Source organism: Pristis pectinata, chromosome 19 (assembly GCF_009764475.1).
Source record: "Pristis pectinata isolate sPriPec2 chromosome 19, sPriPec2.1.pri, whole genome shotgun sequence".
NCBI lineage: Eukaryota > Metazoa > Chordata > Chondrichthyes > Rhinopristiformes > Pristidae > Pristis > Pristis pectinata.
The window spans coordinates 16,246,389-16,266,964 of record NC_067423.1 but is presented as its reverse complement, the minus strand read 5'-3'; the positions used below and the strand labels follow the sequence as shown (position 1 = coordinate 16,266,964).

The 20,576-nt window shown below is 38.4% G+C and overlaps 1 protein-coding gene across 2 annotated transcripts in view; it reads right to left on the bottom strand.

Annotated features, from left to right (window-relative positions):
• Positions 1–1,800: 1,800 nt before the first annotated feature.
• Positions 1,801–20,576, bottom strand: part of LOC127580504 (uncharacterized) — a 37,629-nt gene continuing 18,853 nt past the window's right edge. Inside the window, exons 5-11 of one of the 2 annotated variants that reach the window (XR_007957828.1) lie at positions 17,600–17,703; positions 12,578–12,718; positions 11,796–11,933; positions 9,154–9,329; positions 7,821–7,942; positions 6,855–6,944; positions 1,801–5,056 (exon numbers count right to left, since the gene is read on the bottom strand). Coding sequence is in view for 1 of the 2 variants with exons in the window: in XM_052034071.1 (XP_051890031.1) it covers positions 4,684–5,056; positions 6,855–6,944; positions 7,821–7,942; positions 9,154–9,264 (696 nt within the window). In the remaining variant the exon portion in view is untranslated. Of the gene's footprint in view, positions 5,057–6,854; positions 6,945–7,820; positions 7,943–9,153; positions 9,330–11,795; positions 11,934–12,577; positions 12,719–17,599; positions 17,704–20,576 lie in introns of those variants that run through there. The other variant, XM_052034071.1, reaches the window with a different exon arrangement.

The following is a 20,576-nucleotide window of genomic DNA, read 5'->3' as shown; positions in this document are numbered from 1 at the left end:
CCCAATCTCTGAATGCCTCTACCAGAAGGTGGAAGTGGCGTCAATTTCTTCAACCACCACAATATTTGTGGTGGAGGTAGTACCAGTATTATTAGACTGGAAGATCCAGGATTTTGACCCATCAAGAACAAAACAATGACAATATATTCATTTTGGGGTAGTATGTGATATAGAGATGATCTTGGCTCACAGTTTTGGATGCTGCTGTCAGAGGTCTTGGTGTCTTTTTAGGTGCAAACTGTAATATACACTGTGGCCATGTACCAGGAGAGTATGGTGTTTTGATTATGATAATTCTTTTGTTCTGGATATTGCCAAGCTTCTTGACTGTTGAAGCACGATCAATAATGCAAGTGGTATTATTTATTGGAACTAGTATAAAGATCCACCTGAAATGAGAGCTGGCTGAATGCTTCCAACGTTTTCTGTTTTTATTTCAGATTTTAGTTAATTTCCTTTGCCATCATTTAATGTTTAAATTACGTCAGATTTAAAATTTCAGGTGATTCCCCAGGAATACAGAAAGCATTCTTATCAAGTCAGCAACACAAAGATGATTGTTTTGTTGGTCTAATACCTTCCTCACAATCCACAGGTGTCATATTTCAGATTACAGATGATGGAGCACTAATTTTGGGAAAAGGATAGACTAAAGCCACACGTACTTCAGCCATACTAAGATATTTTGATATAAATTAGGTAGAAACCAAAGGCTAATTAAGCATTGGACACTACTGGTGAACAAAACTCTCGGCACAAGCTTTTGCTAATATAGTAAAAACATCCCAAGGAACAAAATTTGACATGGAACCATAGAAGTAACTCCTTACTTAAAGAGTGACAGTAAGAATTCCTGAAATATCAGGCCTGTGCCACATCAGGCTGGATTATTTGACCTGACAACATTGCATTTCCTAAAGTCACCAGCATATCCAGAGCCTCCAGCCTCCCTCTAGGCTGCTCCCAGTATCTCTGGTCTCCCTCTCGACTGACTTGTGAAATTTACAAAAATTAATAGAAAGTAGTTATTACTCCTCTGCAATTCTGCATCATACCTGCAACTTTCTGAAGTTGATCCTGCAATTCAGTATGTCCTTATAGATATGGCAACATTAGAGCTGGTGACCAAAATATTAGTCAAGGAAATAGGTTTAACGAGTGTGATAAAGGAGGAGATGCAGAGAGATGGGAGAAACAGATAAGAGATTCCAGAGTGAAGAGGCAGCTGAAAACAGCCATCAATACAGCAGCAAAGAAAATTCAAATGTACAACCGGGAAAAAATGGATAAATACTGAGATCTGGGGAGGGCTGTTGGGCAGAAAAGTTGCAGAAATAAGAGGGGTGTCTATGGAGGGATTAGAAAGCAAGAGCACTATTCTCATCAGTTACTGAGGAGACATTGACACTCAATAACATGGGCCTCTGTCCATACAAATGGAACTGTGGAGTTAACGCTGAACCTTCCATTTATCAGACTACTTTGCACAACTGTCATCTCATTCACAGGACCACTGTTAACTGATCAAAAAAAAAGTCATTAGTCAGGTATATCGGTCCTACTTAATCAAACTTTACAGTAAACAAGAAACTGCCAGCATTAAAATAAGGCACATCTTAAAGGATGCATCCATTACTGTACAGAAAGAACTGCCACATTTCCTTATTCTGATAGGTTAACATTTCATCCAGTACTCTGTCCTTCCTCTTTCACTTGCCTATTTTGAAGTGCATTCTACTTTGCTAAGATTTCCTGTTATTTTGGTTTTCTATCAACACACTTGGCCTCGAGATTAAAACTGGTTATTGATTCAGAAGCCTTTATTATGTTTGGTGAGAAAAGACAAGAGTCTGAAATCTTGCATATTACATAAGGTATATATTTACAATTTTGAAATAAATTACCAAAGGACATTTTACAACATAGGGGCTGATGTGCATTGGTATAACTAAACCATTTCTGAAGAGCACATTAAGAATTTCTGGATAGAATTAGGAATCATTTCCCCACAATGATTCAAGTCTCAGAGTTGCTTAATGCATTCTTGTCTTTGATAAAAGGGGTTGAAATTGTATTGAACATTTATCTGTCATTTTTAACAGAAGTACAACATGCTATGCTCAAACAATGGGTTTAACTACACTTGTGTTTGATCTGGGCAAAGGTGAATACGATCCTTTAAATGCTAACCTGAATTTATAACAGTTACATCAGAACTAAGTTTCATAACTTCTTGCAATGTAGTTTTACTAGCTGGTAAAGGACATTGATTTGATCTTCTTGCAGTATTGAGACAATGAACACAACAACAAAAAGTATAGTTTGATGGAATCATCTTCAAAAGTATTCTTTTATTTCCCCACACCAAACTGCAGTGTTCCTTGAGATGTCCCACATGGCAGCTTTGATATATTACACGAGGATTCCATCCATTGAGAAGTGTTGTTGCCCAAGTGGATGTCTAGCGAACCTTGAATGGGAGTTCAGTGCTTTTCTGGTCCCTCTGTTGGGAATCCAGTCTCTAGTGTTATATCTACCAATTCTCTGAAATGGGAGTCCAATGCTCTACTACTAGAACTGCTAACACCATGAGTGAAAGGCCAGTGCTCTATTGATCCTTAAAAGAGAGGCCAATCCTTTGAAAACAAATCTAATACTCTGCAACTGGGATTGATAACTGTCCAAATGAGAGTCCTATACTCTGTTGTTCCAATAAATGTGAATCCAGTACTCTACAATATGTTACTCTACTACCAACTCTCTGAATGGGAGACCTGTGGTCTGCTATTACCCTCAGTGGGAGACCAACTCTCTTAGCAGTAATTTGTTAAACATCTTTCAATATGTTACAAATCTTAATACTCAAAGACCATGCGTCATTTTGCGATCTAATTACCAAAGTACCAAGACTTTAAACTTTGCTGTGATATAATCAGCATTCAAGAGAGAACTATTTCACTGTTATCCTTCATACAGTAGCGTGAATGTACCACCTCCATAGAAGCATGTAATATTTTTCACATTCGGTTCTTTTACATATTTTTCTGTACTCTGAAATGTGGGACAGTCTTTAGTTCTTTAGGAATACATACATGCTTGTAGCAAAAGAGAACCAAGGTTCATTTATTTCACTGTCTACCATTCTGGCAGTCACAATACAATGATAAGGAATTGTTGACTGATTATAGCTATTGATCACCATCACTTAGTTTACAACAAACCTAAAATTGGGATGAGAAAAACCATAGTGGTGGACAGTTTTGGGAATCATTGGCCCAAGTCATAATTTTCAATCTAACTACGATCCTAGAATATTGGAAGGAAGATCACTATTATAAAGACTCTGTAGAAATAATTGCTTCAATTTGGACATATTGGAACACAGTTGGAAAATATCTTTCTGTAGCCCTTGTGCAAGTCACATCGGCAGATGTTAAGTTCCTTAAAAAAATACTTGCATTTCTATGGCACTTGAGATACTCCTCCTGTATCCAGCTAAGCCAGTACCGACTGTAAGCAAACATTACAGCTGCAGCAGGATCCCAGAAACATCTATGCATAACAAATGAACAAATCATTTTGGTTCTGGTGGTAGTACTATAGGAAGGAATATTTTCCAGGATTAGAAAGTAAGGGCTGGGCAAAGTGGCCACAACCTTCTATTATGCATAAAAATATTTGGATGATTAAGGAACAAGAAAAACAATTAGAATTTACATTGTACCGTTAACATTGGAAAATATCCCAAGGCACTTCATAGAAGCATTATCTAATAACATTAGGCACCAAGCCACATATATTTATAGGGCAGATGACCAACAGTTTGGTCAAAGATGAAGGCTATGAGAAACATCTTAAAGGAGAAGATATTGTACAGAAATAGAAAGGTTCAGAGAACGCTAAAGCCGAGAGAGTTGAAGGCACAGCTGCCAATTGTAAAATATTAAAATCAGGATGTGCAAGAGTCTAGAACTGGAGGATTGTAGAGATTCAGAGGAGTTTAAAGATGGAGAGAAGGAACTTCAGCAAAGTGTAGACATACACACTTTCTACTGGATGGCAATGAATGAGAACTCAAACTTTTTGATGTGGTAAAGCACTAACATTCTGATAGAGAGCAGCTAACTCAACACTGACCTTACTATTCTTAATAGTCCAATATACATAGAGGTGGATTTTTTCTGAGAAACTACCAAGATTTCACAGAATAGTAAAAGTGACTACACATCCTGAGAAATGGGAACCATGTAAGCCAGAAAACTGACCAACTCTTGTAGGGCAATTGATCACAGACACTTAATATGCTTTACGGAAGACAGCATGAATGCATTGACTAGTAAGTCCTGGATAACAAAGCATGAGTACAAACATTCAATAAACTGCATGAAAGATAGCACATGACCAAGATTTCAGCAAAACAGGTCATGTGCACAAGCAATGACCAATGTCCAAACAAAAGAATTGAGCACAATCACTATTCAAGTTTCATATAACAAATGGCTTGGGAGAAGGAGCATTCAATTAAAATGTAAAGCTCCAAATTACCAGAATGTATAATTTCTGCCACTAGCTTTGAATAACCACTGGTCACTGAAAAATCCAGTTTAGGGATTCTCACTTACAACCAATCCTCACCATCATCTCCAAGGATTTTCACACATCCTAGAAATGCAACTTGATTGGTTACACTTCCTGATGGATGGATGGAGCACGATTCAAATTCACCTCCACTAGTCTGAAGGCATGCAACAGAGCAGCTATTTGCATTACCAGTCTTCTGATGATGTCAATTAAAGGGTTCAAGAGATTTCTTATGCTGGTGAAAATATTCAACAGGAATATCATGATGGGTTGCAGAAGGCTGTTGAACAAAGTTGCCAGAAGTGGCTTCAGCATGTGGTCTCCTATTACTGTCAAGAGTCCAGCCACTAGGATTTGGATGAACGACCGACTTAAGAAATTCACCAATTCAATCAAAAACAAAGAGACCACATTCACTAGGATCCTTACCACCGCAAACAGCTCTCTCCAACAATGCCGAATCACATCATCAGACCTGAAAAAGTTAGGCAGCAATCTGTAACTAAGTGTTTATATCTATATCTCTCTCTCTCTATCTATATTTATTTATTTTACTGATATATAATAAAAATAAGGGGACATAAACCTCTGGATATTGCCTACTCTTGCTACATTATAGAGATGATGTAAATGCCAATGTTGAATCTGTTTGCTCTTTCTCCATGGATTTCACCAATTATCCATTAGAGAAATCCCATATATATGTAATACAGCTTTCATAATTCATTACAAGTTTAAAATCAAACAATGGGGTTCAGACTGCAATCGAAAGTTGATGAGCACATTTCAATTTGCTATGTTAAACAATGAAGAAATTCAGATTGTATTCACTCAATAATTGACCATAATGGATAAAAAGATTTACTTAGCAGAATAATACATTGTGCATGAAAATAGTTAATACTGCTGTTGGTACAAAATAGATTATTTGTAACCATTTCTCTTTACTACAAATCAGAAAATCATACATTCAATTTCACTCTGAGACTTTGTGCAGTAGTGAGGAAGCAACTCCCTGTGAAGTGCCATCAAAATCGATGTAATAATGACTGACTAATGCCAAGCCTGGTTTACAAAATCATCTAATTTACAGAAAACAACTGATGGGGCTACGATCGTGTAAAAGGCTTTGATTTCAACAGGAAGAAAGATTTTATTATACTGTATATGTAAAAGGAGTTACGTTTCATATGTTATTTATTAATAAAAACAATATGATTCAACTTTGAAATCCTTGCAGGTGTTCTTCCCATGACCTAACTGGTAAAATAAAAACTTGGCACAATTAACTAAGCCACAAAAGGAAATTTTAGAAGGAATAGCTAGAAGCTTAGCCAAAGTGAAAAGTTGAAGGAATGTTGGCAGAGGTGAGACAGGCTAGAGAATTCAGCACAGGAATTCAAAACTAATGACTTACATTGTTAAAAGCTTTTTTGCATGCGATGAGTCAAAGGCTGTAGGGAGTAATCAGAAGGCCAGAATTGAAGGAACATTGTCCTTTTGGGGATTGTAGGAAATGACCACATTTACCGGGATCCTTACCATCGCAAACAGCTCTTTCCAATAATGTCACATTGCACCACTTGACCAAAAAACACATGGATATGAGAATGAAAATTTTGAACAGGTGACATTGGACAATCAGGCATCAATGATGCCCAACCAGCACAGAGATGGTGAATGACCAGTGCTGTATGGAGTTGGATAAGGACTGCAGAGTTTAGGATAAGCTGAACTTCATTGGGAATGACAGATCTGATGGATAAATGCTAGAATGATTGAGTCTGGAGATCACAAGATATGAATGAAAGTTTTGTTAGCAATTATGGTGTGCTAGGGTAGAGATGGAAGATAGTCAATATTCAATACTGTCCTTCTTGGTCTGATAGAAATATTGTTGGGAAAGAACTGGGATAAGAAGCTCAGTTCTGCATTAAGTAGGATGATGAAGTAGAAACAGTTCGCCATATTCTGAGAAAGTAGACAAAATTGGTGGCTAGGTTCAAAGACAATGTCTTCATTTTCTCTGTAGCCACATGGGTATCCACTGGGTGCTCTGGTTTCCTCCCACATGCCAAAGATGTGCTGGTTGGTAGGTTAATTGTCCATTGTCAAGTGCCCCTAATGTGTAGAAGTGTGGTAGAATCTAAGGGGAGTAGATGGGAATGTGGAAAGAATGAAAATGGGGTTAGTGTCTTCAGTCTTCCTAATTTTGAATCATATTGCCCTTTTGCAGGCTACTTCTACATCTAAAACAAAACAAGATAGCTCACCAGTCTGCTAGGTTACTAATGCAAGCTTCATTATATTCCTTCTTTGTCTCATAGAAGTTCTGATGTCCAAAATCAAAATAGTAGATTAGGCTGGGGAATACAAAAAAAGAAAAAAAAGTTACATTAAATAAAGTTGCCAACTGAATGTGATTTCTCAGAGCTAGATCTATACCAGTAGAAACATGCCATGATATGATATAGCTTGGAACACTGATGTAAGAATGGCATAATGGTGCAGCTAGTAGAACTGCTGTCTTATAGCTCCAACGACACAGGTTTAATCACAACTTCAGGTGTTGTCTGCGTAGATTTTGCATTTTCTCTGAGCTGTGATATGCTGGTTGGTAGGTTAATTGTCCATTGTAAAGTGCCCCTAGAAGCGTGGACCTCACAATCTACTTTGTTGTGAGCTTGCACCTTATTGCACTGCACTTTCTCTGTAGTTGTGACAGTTTACTCTGTACTGTTATTGTTTTTACCTGTACTACCTAAATGCACTCTGTACTAACTCAACGTAACTGCACTGTGTAATGAATTGACCTGTACGCTCGGTATGCAAGACAAGTTTTTCCACTGTACCTCGGTACAAGTGACAATAATAAACCAATACCAATAAACTCCCAGAATGTCAAACTCCTTTCAACTTCATACCCACACTAGATGGTTAAAAGAAAGCTCACTCAAGGAGTGGACCTTTCCTAAATTGTTGTTCATTTTGACCTGATTACTTCTCTTGTGAAGCTTTTCTGTAAGAATGGGGGGGGGGGTGGAATTAACCTTAAATGATGACTCCAATAATGCAGAAACTTTAGAAGTTAAAATAGCTAACTTTGCCATTACCCATTGATATTTTCAACTTAGTCCAGAGCAATATAGTGAAAATTGCAAACTTTGTAAAACCTTAGAAGGTACTTTGTCTTTTTCCGTGACACAGGTGACCAGAACATGTTAATACAATCTACTCACCTATTTTTTTCATAACTCTGGGCATCTTTCATGATTCCAACCACTATATTTTCCTCTGAAGCTACCCCTACACTTATGGGTTCAACGCATTCCTCAGTAAAGCCAACATTTGTCTGTCCAAGCTGTGGAAGAGAAACAAGTTCACAAATTTATAATTGAAATTCAGTGCTGTAGTCTGGGATAGGGGGACCTGGAGCACTAGAATATCTAACACTTCAAGCAAATTAATTAAGGTAGTAATGCGAAGTTGGGGCCTTTAAAGCCTTTAAATCAATTACCTTGAAGGAAGTTAGAACATCAACAATCATGAAGCTTTATGTTATGGGATGCCCAACTAAATTCATCAACTAAACCTGCTCCCACCACTGCCAAAGAAACCTACAACAAGCAAAATATGTTTGTACAGCTGAGGAATTCTCAAGATGCACATCACACAATTTCTCTATCCTCACTGATTATGGCATCACAACCTACTCCCTAAGTCATAAACTTGGTAGACACAGTTAAAAGTCAATGTTTGGTTTTATGATATCATTGGCACAGAACTGAATTAAGATGTTGAATGTGGACTTAAGGGAAAACAACAGCTTGTATTTAACATGTATTTTTAACAAGAATAATAGCCACAAGATGGGAAAAGGTGTTGAAAAAATCCACCCAATCTTTCAAGAGAAATCAAAACCTTTCATTTATTTAGAAACTTCCATAGCCTTTTCAGGACATCCTAAAATGTTGTTACTGTTGTAATATAGGTAACATGGCAAACAATTTGTACACAGCAATGGCCCACAGGTAGAAATGAAATAGTAATCAGAAAATCTTTCAAGGTAATTTTAACTGAGGATAAAAATTAGCTAGAAATTCCCTGATCTCCTTTGAACAAAGAAGTCATAGTTTTAAATTAAGCACGACCAAAGATGATAGAAAATTAGTAAAATTGATGAATGGCAGATGAAGCCATCAGACTCAGAAAGGCTATAAAGCCATGGCTGTAGGAAATTAAAGAGGATGGTTTTCTGAGATTGTTATAGAATCTATTTTATTAATTAGGGAACCTTGTATAATGAATGGTATTTAATTGGTCACAATCACAGGATGACTGGAATAGAAAATGATTAACATTATCATTTTGGTGCAGTGCAAGGTTGAGTTGAGATGAACAGTTGTAGCAGAATGGAAGGAGATTTAATTTGTATTCAATCATGCTATACCCAGACTGGGAAAATGTGATTCTCGATGTATGAACAGAGGAAAGTGTTTCTTTTGGTAATATCAACATACTTTAACTTGAATAACCATGAAAAACAAGTTTCCACAAATGGTAGTGCATTACCTCTGTCAAAGACATCCCAGCCTCAGAAGAGATCTTCTCTGCCTCAGGTTTCTCTTTGGACAAAACTTGAATAAACTGCTGGCTGGATACAGGGTCTTCCTTGTAGGGCATGTTGGTGGATGTTTGGCTTGATTTGTGCTGGATGTTGAGGTCCTTCATGTTTTTCTTTAAGGTTTCTAAACAGAATATTTTTGACATAAGAATATATGACAAGGACCAATGGTCATAAAGCTTCCCTACATTCAATCAAAATAATTGAGAAATAATTGATTTATTTCAAAGAGACAGAAACATCTTTCAATGAATGAAGCAACATAGACCAGATTTGATTTTCCTAAATTCACCCTTCCCCCATTGCTACTTTGAGTACTTTCTCCTGATGTAGGAAACACAAAAAAAATTCCTTGTAAGACATAAATGCAGAATATTCCCAACAATTTTATAGTAATGGGCATTATCCAACCTGACATAGGACCTTGAACACCTGGAAGGTCCATACAGTAAACTGATCATAGCTAGACACATGCTCCAACTGGTGAAAGGCAAATAAAAACAATCAAGGTTCCTGTTTAAATGCAAGTGCCCAAGTGAAGACCTGCAGCCAAAGTTCTTGTATTTAGACATCAAATGACACAATTGGTAACTTTCCACGCCTGAGCACCATGTTGATATCAACTGTTTATGCACAGGTACATATGGAATCATACCACAGCAGTCTTCAAAGAGGAAAGGGCAGAAAACTGCAGGGGAACAAGGTCCATATACGTAGTTTTTATTTGACCCAATTTAATGTTTTTCATACTTTCACTATCTATCCCGAAAGCATTGATGTCGGTAGCCTTCATACATGAAACCATTCTTCACATCTGAGTCAAGACTGCTAATATCAGAGAACTATTGAAGGAACGGAAAGAGCCGAAAAATCTTTCGGAATCCATGCATGTCTGTTTCTAGTAGGATGGCGACCAAGAGAACAGGCTGTAGACTTTCCTTTCATTAACCCATAGTGCTTTGATCACCATTCACACTGAGATTAACTAAATTATCACAGACTGTGAATCAAATTTAGTTAACCTTGACTGTAATGGCTTGGGTATCCACTTGTTTAGTCAAATGAGCATGCAAAATAATGTCTTAAAACAAATTTACTTTTATTTACATGAATTTACCACCACCATATTAGAAAGAAAATGAAAATACCAAATCAAGAATATCAAGAAGTAATTCGGAGACTGTCTCGACTGGGTTCACATACAGGTGAAGTTCAATAAACATTTTGCTCCATTATTATGCTATATTATTTGTATAAAGATTTCATTCTTCTTTTGGAACTAATTTCTTTGTTTTATTAAATCTGCCTCCCAAAATCAATCCCCTGAAGTACGAGAAAAGTACTCTAACAACATTTCTACTGGTGACAAAATAGACTGCAGATGCTGGAAACACTGACTGCCCTTTTGCCTCCACAGATGCTGCTTGACCCGCTGAGTTCCTCCAGCAGTTTGTTTTTTGCACAACATTCCTACTGGTTCCCATTTTCATCACAATAATTTACTCTTCCTTTAAAAAGAGCTAATTAGATAATGTATACATCTTTAACTACTACTTTGTCAATGGGAAGTGGAGCTGTACTATGAATATCAGTAAAATAATACAGCTGCAGGCAGGGTGGTTGCTGTTTAACACCACGCTGAATAGAAGAGGGGTATCAATTTTAATAAATTGATTTAGGCATACACAAATGGCATATGCTGACCAAAGGTACATATCCAGGAAACCAGCTTAGTAAAATTGAATCACAATTCCCATTGACAAGGTCTGATAAGTACTCTGAAATCCTATTTGCATTTAACAGCTAGTCATGTTCTAAATATATCCTTCTACACAAGAATCTGAAAGTTTCAACCAACTAAGTAAAGCAGGTGAATGACCATAAGAATGAGCCTGCCTGTGATTTCAAAATGATGGCCCAGAAATTCTTTAACGTGTAACTGGTATTGCACAGGGGACTTCAACTCAATTTGTTCGAGATCTCAAGGAAGCAATGTTTGAATACGTACAACATGCAAAATGTCATGTGTGCTAGAATCTACATTCCTAGACCTCATTTACTTAACCATGCAAAAGGCCCTGAGTCATACATGAAGTGGTTCTTTGCCTCCACAATCTCCCATCATGGTGAGAACTTGGTATTATTTTCTTAAAATATGAACCTTTCTGTGAAAAATTGTACCAAGGATAGATTACAGAGGGAAATCCATGCACATTCAGAGAAAAGGCTGAGAAGAATATGGTGAGAAGACAATATGATATTAATCAAAGATGCTCCAAATTTACATTGGGGGTGGAGAAATGAGGTTCTTATTCCTTAATTGTTTTATGTTATGATTTAATTAACAAGAGCAATATTAAAACTGTTTGAAGCAGGGTAACTAAACTTTAAGCTCTTATAAAAGTTCTTCCTAGTTGAGCTCCAGGGGCCACTTTGGAGCAGATTCTAATCCAACTTTACAGTGATGCAGGTACTAAATACAGGCATGTTCTAGATGAAATTCCTAGTCAAAACAAATTTTGATACTTAAATTTGTGATTCACTCTTGAAGACTCAAACTAGACATTATATCACTGCTATTACATCTCACCTTTAAAATTTCCTTTCTTCCTTTTCTTCTCCTCTATTAGGACTTGACCTTTCTTCTTCTGATTGTCTTCATTAGCTCTTCCATAAATAGAGAATATTGGCTGTGTCTCACTTGATGAATCACTCCATCCAGGATAGCCTGCAGAAAGAAAGTCTCCACTGCTTTTATTATATTAGGTGATCAACCAATAGAGTTTGCAAATGTTGCTAACCACCATACAGTGTAAAACTATGTTCATTTTCCATATACTGTACCAATATTTTCTCACAACACTATGCCGACTCTCGGGACAATCCTATCAATCATACTCCCCCACTTATTTCCCTGTAATCTTTCCTTGCTTACATGCCCATAAATTCCCCGATTTGCCTATCACCCAGCTACAATAAAGGTAATTTACTGGAGCCAATTAACCTACCAATCAACACATTTTTGGGATGTAGAAGGAAGCTGAATACCCATGGGAAACCCATGTGATCACAGGAAATTGTGCAAACTCCACACAGACAGCACCAGAACTCTGAATTGAATTCTGTTCATTGGAGCTGTGAGGAAGCAGCCCCACCTGCTTCTCACTCTGCTACCCATCCTCTCACCCACAGCACTCTTCTGACAACTGGATTGTTCACCGCTTGTGCTCATATAATGAGATGATAGATTTTAGATTAATGTTCCAAATTTGGCTGGAGCAGGGGCATTTTTATTGCTTAATAACCTTATGTCCCAATTTAACAAAAAAGTACAATACAAAACTTGTTTGAAACAGATTGACTTGCACTTACTTGACTGAGTGATTGGATCCGGTACTGTGGTTTTGTTTCTGGAAATTGAAGATTGATAAGGAACCTGCAAACTTTGATCATGTTGATTTTTTATCTGAAATTTCCCAGGTGATTGGAAATGTCTGCCTACAAAATCTGTATCTGGATGAATAAGAACAAATGTCAGTTTAAAAAAAATCTTCACAGGAGATTTTTTTTGATATATAAAGAAACGAATTTATATTGTGTTGCTCAAATCCTAGCAGTGCTTCCCAGCAATAATTTCTCAGTGTGATCACTTTTACATCAAGAGTAAATGACATAATCATTAAAGGCTTTGCTGAGGCATAAAATATTGATGCATTCTCAGCTCTTGTACAAAACGATGCAGTGGAATTTTATGTCCACCTAGTGGAAGACGAGCTTTAATTTAACTTCTCTTCCAAAAAGCAGGACTTCTGCGAATGAAATTCAGAGGTCTGTTTACTATTTCATCTACAAGATACTTCTGACAGTTTAGCACTCTCTTAGCACTGCACTGAAGTGCCAGCTTAGATGATGAGCTCAAGTCTCTAGAGAGAAGTCGAACTCAAAGATGTTCTGATTCTAGAGAAAATGATACCATTTACAAGGCTGACACAATAAATAAGTCAAACTTATGCAGAAAACCTGCAAAACTTGTACTCCTACTTACATTAGCAAAGAAGCAATTAAAGCTTTAGGATATAAACAAAGGATGGCAGACTATTAAAATATGTATAACTATATGGAAAGCTTGTAGGGTCCCAACTCTAAGTACACGGTAGCAAACATTAAATGGCTCAGAATGTCAATGAAGAGATGAGAAGACAATGACAAATATTAAAAATCTCAAAACAGCATAGCAAATATTGTCCAAAATAAAACAGGGGAACAGGAAACAATCATGATAAAGATTACCGACACATGGCAACAGAAAAATTGGGACTAGAAATTAAACATCAGATGGTATAACATTCTTAAAAAAAGATAACAGAGGACAAAGGGTAAATCAGACCAACGGTAACTATTAAGGATGATAGAATAATAGTCGAATAAAAGGGATGCATCCATAATGAAGATAAAAGTAGAATTCATATGGATACCCCATCTAATATGGAAGCAAGGTGAATAAAGAAATATGCAGACAAATTATGAAAATATTAATAAAGAATGTGACTACTCTGATAGTAATGGACAGAAGAAGATAAGAGAATAAGGAAATGGTGTTTCTACAAATGGCATTTCTAACCTAATATGTCAAAACGCCAACCAAAGAGGATTTGCTGTTGAATCTAGTAATGGGGAATGAACCACAGCAGATATATTTGAACAAAGAAATATCTAGCCAATAGCGTCTATATCACACTTTAATATGATAGCTGAGAAAGGCATAAGTATGACAGCAAACAGACGATGTGGTTGGACAAGGTCTGATTTTAATGGGCACAAAAGAGAAGATAAACTGGGCAACAACAATGGCAAAATAACAATGCAGAATAACAATGGGAAGCATTAAAGGATGGTTCAACAGAGTGCAAGCAAAGCATATTCCACTAAAAGGAAAGAAGAAAATTAAACACTTATGAGATTCCATGGATGAGTAAAGATAAAAGGGAATAGCTCCATTAAGGGACAGACAGGATAAAGCCACAGGTACCGATACAGAGGTGGTAGAAATATTAAATCATTATTTTGCTTCAGTATTTACCAGAGAGATAAAACAGGTGACCATGGTGTTGGAGGATGAGATGAAGAATGAAATGTGTGAATTTAAAATAGAAAGGAGGATATAGTAAATAAGCTGCATCGACAAAATGTTTACATCAACCATGCTGAGGTCAAGAGGGTTGACAGTTTCAAGTTCCTAGGAGTGAACATCACCCATAGCTTGTCCTGGTCCAACCACATAGATGCCACGGCTAAGAAAGCTCACCAGCGCCTCTACTTGCTCAGGAGGCTAAAGACATTTGGCATGTCCCCTTTGACGATCACCAATTTTTATTGATGCACCATAGAAAGCATCCCATCTAGATGTACCACGGGTTGATATGACAACTGTTCTGCCCGGGACCGCAAGAAACTGCAGAGAGTTGTGGACACAGCTCAGCACATCACGGAAACCAGCCTCCCCTCTCTGTCTACACTTCTCACTGCCTTGGTAAAGCAGCCAACATAATCAAACATCCCGCCCACCCCAGACATACTTTCTGCTCCCCCAACATCCCCCATCAGGCAGAAGATACAAAAGCCTGAAAGCACGTACCAACAGGCTCAAGGACAGCTTCTGTCCCACTGTTACAAGACTCTTGAACAATCCCCTAGTACGATAAGATGAACTCCTGACCTGTGTGGCCAAATTCTGCTCTAACTCCATCTACAAGTTTGCAGATGATACCACCATTGTAGGCCATATCTCAAACAGTGATGAGTCGGAGTACAGGAAGGAGATAGAGAGCTTAGTGGAATGGTGTCATGACAACAACCTTTCCCTCAATGTCAATAAAACAAAAGAGCTGGTCATTGACTTCAGGAAAGGGGGCGGTGTACATGCACCTGTCTACATCAATGGTGCTGAGGTCGGGAGGGTTCAGGTTCCTGGGAATGAACATCACCAACAGCCTGTCCTGGTCAAATCACGTAGATGCCACGGCCAAGAAAGCTCACCAGCGCCTCTACTTCCTCAGGAGGCTAAAGAAATTTGGTTTGTCCCCTTCGACTTTCACCAACTTTTATCGATGCACCATAGAAAGCATCCTATCTGGATGTATCATGACTTGGTACGGCAAATGCTCTGCCCAGGACCATAAGAAACTGCAGAGTGTTGTGGACACAGCCCAGCGCATCACAGACACCAGCCTCCCCTCCTTGGACTCTGTCTTTATCTCTCGTTGTCTTGGTAAAGCAGCCAGCATAATCAAAGACCCCACCCACCCAGGATATTCTCTCTTCTCTCCTCTTCCATCAGGTAGAAGATACAGGAGCCTGAGGGCATGTACCACCAGACTTAAGGACAGCTTCTACCCCACTGTGATAAGACTATTGAACAGTTCCCTTATACAATAAGATGGACTATGACCTCACAATCTACTTTGTTGCGACCTTACACCTTATTGCGACCTTACACCTTATTGCATTGCACTTTCTCTGTAGCTGTGATACTTTACTCTGTACTGTTATTGTTTTTATCTGTACTACATCAATGCACTCTATACTAGCTCAATGTAACTGCACTGTGTAATGAATTGACCTGTACGATCGGTATGCAAGACATGTTTTTCACTGTACCTCGGCACAAGTGACAATAGTAAACCAATACCACAATCTACCTTGTTATGGCCTTGCACCTTATTATTTGCCTGCACTACACTTTCTCTGTAACTGTAATACTTTATACTGCATTCTGTTATTGTTTTCCCTTGTACTATCTCAATGAACTATTGTAATGAAATGATCTGTATGGATGGTATGCAAAACTAAGTTTTACAATGTACCTAGGTACATGTGACAATAATAAACCAATTCCAATTTAAAATAAGTTAGGGTAGGGGAGAGGCATTTCTGCACTTATTTAATAATACATCAGAAAAAGGTGTAGTACCAGGAGGACTGAAAAACACTAATATATTATCATTTATTTTGAAGAAGAGAAATAGAATACATCCAGAGAATTATAGACAGATCAACTTTAACATTGGTGGTAGGAAAAGTAATGGATGCAAATACAGAATGCAAAGTCAGGCAATGCAGCAGAATAGATTCACAAGAGAGACTGCGGCTGCTGGAAATCTGGAGCAACACACGAAATGCTGGAGGAACTCAGCAGGTCAGGCAGCATCTATGGAGAGAAATGAACAGTCGACGTTTCGGGCCAAGACCTGCTAGGTGGCTACAGGGAAGTAGGAACAAAGGGCAGCCATTTGCCCCATGGGTTAACTGCTAGGATCACAGCTGTTCACAATTTACATTAACAATTTAGACTCTGGAATCAAATAGACTATTTGCAGATATTTTGAGGGTAAACAACACAGAGGGCTCCAACGAATTACACAATATAAATAAGCATGCATAATGGACAAAAACATTGGCAAAGGAAGTTCAACATGAAAAATCCAAGCTGGTACATTTTGGTTGGAAAAGAGAGATCCTTTATTGTTTGGAAAGTGCAAGTTTAGGGGTGGGGAGGAGTTGTAGAAGAATAAACAGACTTTGGTCGATAAATATACCAATCAATAAAAGTTGTTCCAGAGGTTATCAAGACCAAAAAAAATTGCAGATACTGAAAATCTGAAATAGAAAATACTGGAAATATTCAACAGGTCAGGCAGCTTCTATAGAGAGAACCAAGTTAAAATGACCTTAGAAATAAAACATATTTTAAGATGTAAAGTAGGAGGAGATGGAGAGATCAAAGGGAATATCTGTGACAGGGTGGAAATCTAGACAGACTGAATGACACAAATAGCAGTGCTGGCTGAGAGGGTGGTGAAGGCTTGTTAATCACAGCTGATCTGTCTGGTGGACATGTAAGTACAAAATGATAAATGAAAACATAGAAGGGAGAAAAAAAAACCAGTTGCCGGAAATCTGAACTAAAATAGAATGCTGGAAATATTCAGCAAAAGAGGTAAAAATATGGTTGAAAGAAATAATAGATAGATTTAAGGGGAGGCTGGACAAACATATGAGGAAAAATGGAATAGAGGGCCAGGCTGATAGATTTAGATGAGATAGGATGGAATGAGGCTCAAATGTGAAATCCAGCATGGACTGCCTAAATTGAATGGCCTTTTTCTAAGCTATATATGGTAATTAATCTTATGCTTATCTCATGATTTCTGCAGTTGAGTAAATAAGTAAGTCTGGAAAAATATCCAGTACTACATCACTATCTACCTGTATGGACTAAGTCACACTTGAGTCATCAATTGTTTTTCCTTTGTGACACTTATCCACATACACATTCAAAGTTTTCCATTTAGTTCATGAATCACAAATGATAGAAATATAAGATATGTCCACTACCTTTCAAAGTCTCTTTAAAACCTTCATTCAGAGGGAGTGAAGGTTTGGTTGATGCTTGTGGCTTTGACGTCTGATGGCCTGATAACTTTTTGAAGCTCAACGTTCTGAGAAGAGAGAAAATTAGAAGGCACAACAACTGCATTCTCTATCCAATGTTCAGAAACAATTTCAATTAACAATCTTTCTTGAGTCAGAGAAGGGTAAGGGCAACTCAGTGATTTGTTAACTTTCTTCAGAAGTAGGTAAGTGTGTATTACAAAACCAATTTGTTTAAAAGTTCACTTGCTCCTTAATAGGAGCATTAAAATGTGCTGAACAGTTTACCCAGGCTGATACATGCTAGAGCATTAGGACTGTGGTTTTTGATTACTTCTTCTTAAGCAGTCCACTTGGATCAAGGACGACTTGTTTCCCGTTCAATACCATGGGTTCCATGGTGCTTAACAAGATCTTTGTGAGACCTACAGACTGCACTACAGATGGCACAGAAGGGAGTAGACAGGACAAGCCGGTAGGTGGTTTAGTAAGTGGTATAGTCCTTCAGCATGTGCCAATGCAGGGACTGGAGGTTCTCAATATCATCCTACATGGTCTCTCCATTTTGAGCAGTTATCAGCTAGGGATTCCCTTGAGTCGGTAAGGATGTTACAACTTTTTCAAGAACATTTTGATTCATCTCCTTTCTCCATTGGGTAATCTCTTGTCATATTGGAAACTTATAACAGAAAATCCATTTTGGAAGTCCCATGCTAGAAATGTGAACAAAATGGTTTGTCTATCATATTTGATGGAGCGTAATTAGGGGATGCTGGCCTGGGAGATGCCGTCAATGTTGGCTTGATTATCCTGCCAGTAGATTCGCAGAATTTTGCGGAGACAGCATCTTCAATGCTTTGAGGTGCTTGTTGTAAGTAGTTCATGTCTTAGAGGCATACAAGAGGGCAGAGATTACTGCTGCCTGGTGGACCATGACCCCTGTGTTAGGTTTGTCTGGATCTTCAATCTTTTCCTCAGTCGGCTGGTGCACAAAAGGCAATGGTGAATTTCAACATTAATGTCTACCTTTGTCAAGAGGTGGATTCCGAAGAATTGGAAGATATCCAAATTTCCCAGGTTCTTAGTGTAGATTGGAGGGCAGCTTTGTATAGACATTTACTTTCGGATGAAAGGTCCACTATAAACCTACACTGGGGTCAGTTTTGTGGCTGTTGTGTAAGATCAATTCTCTCACATTTCAATGAAGAGCAAACAATGCCACCGGGAGTAGGTGGTTGAGGAGGACTCAGTGATGACTTTCCCTGAAGTAGATAAAGGGAGATCACTCTGCAACTGCATCTGTCTCCTTGTTATCCATCATGAAGATGGTTGTGATTACAACCTCTCTGATATCCCCGGCTCACCTTTCTCTTTCCAGACATGGAGACGAGGTTGTGAACATATGATGAAAGTTCCCCTTTGGCAAGTTTTCAAATTTTAGCAGGTGAAACATTTACTCTTAAGGGCATATGGCCTTTGTGACCTTGTTCAAAAGGGGTGGTGGCAAGGTCTGCTAATAACATAGTCACAACTGAGGAGTTTTCATTCCAGTGTACACTGACCCCATCACCAATCTTGATAAATCAACCTTCACTCTTGGCTCTTAGTGGGCTGTTGGGCCATAGATTGCCTCAGCAGTGCTGAAGAATCTGTGCATTTCATAATCTTTAGTGAATTGCGAGATGGTCTGTTTATTTTTCACCCATCATCTATTTTTTAGGTCACAGGTGTTCCACTGTACCTCCATTTCTAGGTGCCTATACAGCCATTTGTTTTCCATTGAGACTGGATGGTGTTTCCAATCCAAGAAAGCCTGCAGATAATGAGCTCCTGCATCTCTTGCTCATTCTCATGAAACCAGACCTGGTGTTTTCTGGTTAGAAGCCAAGAATCTTTTCACAGGTGCTAATTAGAGCAGTTTTCAGGACAGTCCAGGTGCTGTGGACTATCTGTGGCTCCTGCTGGTTAGGGATTGTCAGGTTACCTATGAGAATGCTGTCTGAGAAGAACTATCATTATGGGGTCCTTAAGATCTTTAACATTGATTTTCTTTCAATACCATTTCTGTTGCTGCTGATGTTTTAGGACCAGACTGATAGAAATAATAGATGATTGGATGCAGTCCATCCAACAGTCATGATTATCTGTAATGGTATGGATGATGCAGACGTCCTTGTGGCCTTTTGCTTGGACAACGACAATCTAACAGAGGCCAGTGCCTGGAGTGAGCATTGCCATGTGGTCCTGCATTTAGCTCTGGCAAACCAGGATTTTGGCGTTGATAATACCATGTTCTAAGCATTTTGTTGCTGAGGAGGACTCTGTTTGAATTAGCTTTTCATAGATCTTCCTTGCCAATCCTGTCTTGCCAGAGGAGTACATCTCTTCTGAATCTGGCAATGAAATTGTCCAGGAATGTCAGTTAGCCTCCCTCTAGAATGTAGGTCAAGGTTTGAAAGGTTTTTGGAAACTTTTTCAAGGTTGGAACAGACATCCTCCTTGGCCACATCCACAGCTCCTAGGGATGGGACACTTGTGCTGATGACTGCAGCGTGCTCTTGCTGCTTCAGAGTGATTAGATGGGTCATGAGTATTGCACTCATGCCACAGGAAGTGTCACTGAGACACCAGATCAACTCATCTTGACAGGAAAGCTCACCCCGTGATGACATTATTTCACTTCAAGTTTGCCCTTGTTTTTTTCAGCTGGGCATCTCCTGCCTATGCTATCTTTGGGCAGTGATGACAATAGATTCTTACTGCAACAATGTATGCACATTTCAGTACTTAGTCATGGAGCTAACAGGTCAAGATTCCCACCCTTAAAGGATCTTTATCCACAAAGCAACATCACTGTTATAAGGTGCAGTTTGCATGGATTCTCAAATGAGTGATAGGTAGGAAATGGGAGGGAGTGTAACAGCACCACTTTATAGATTGC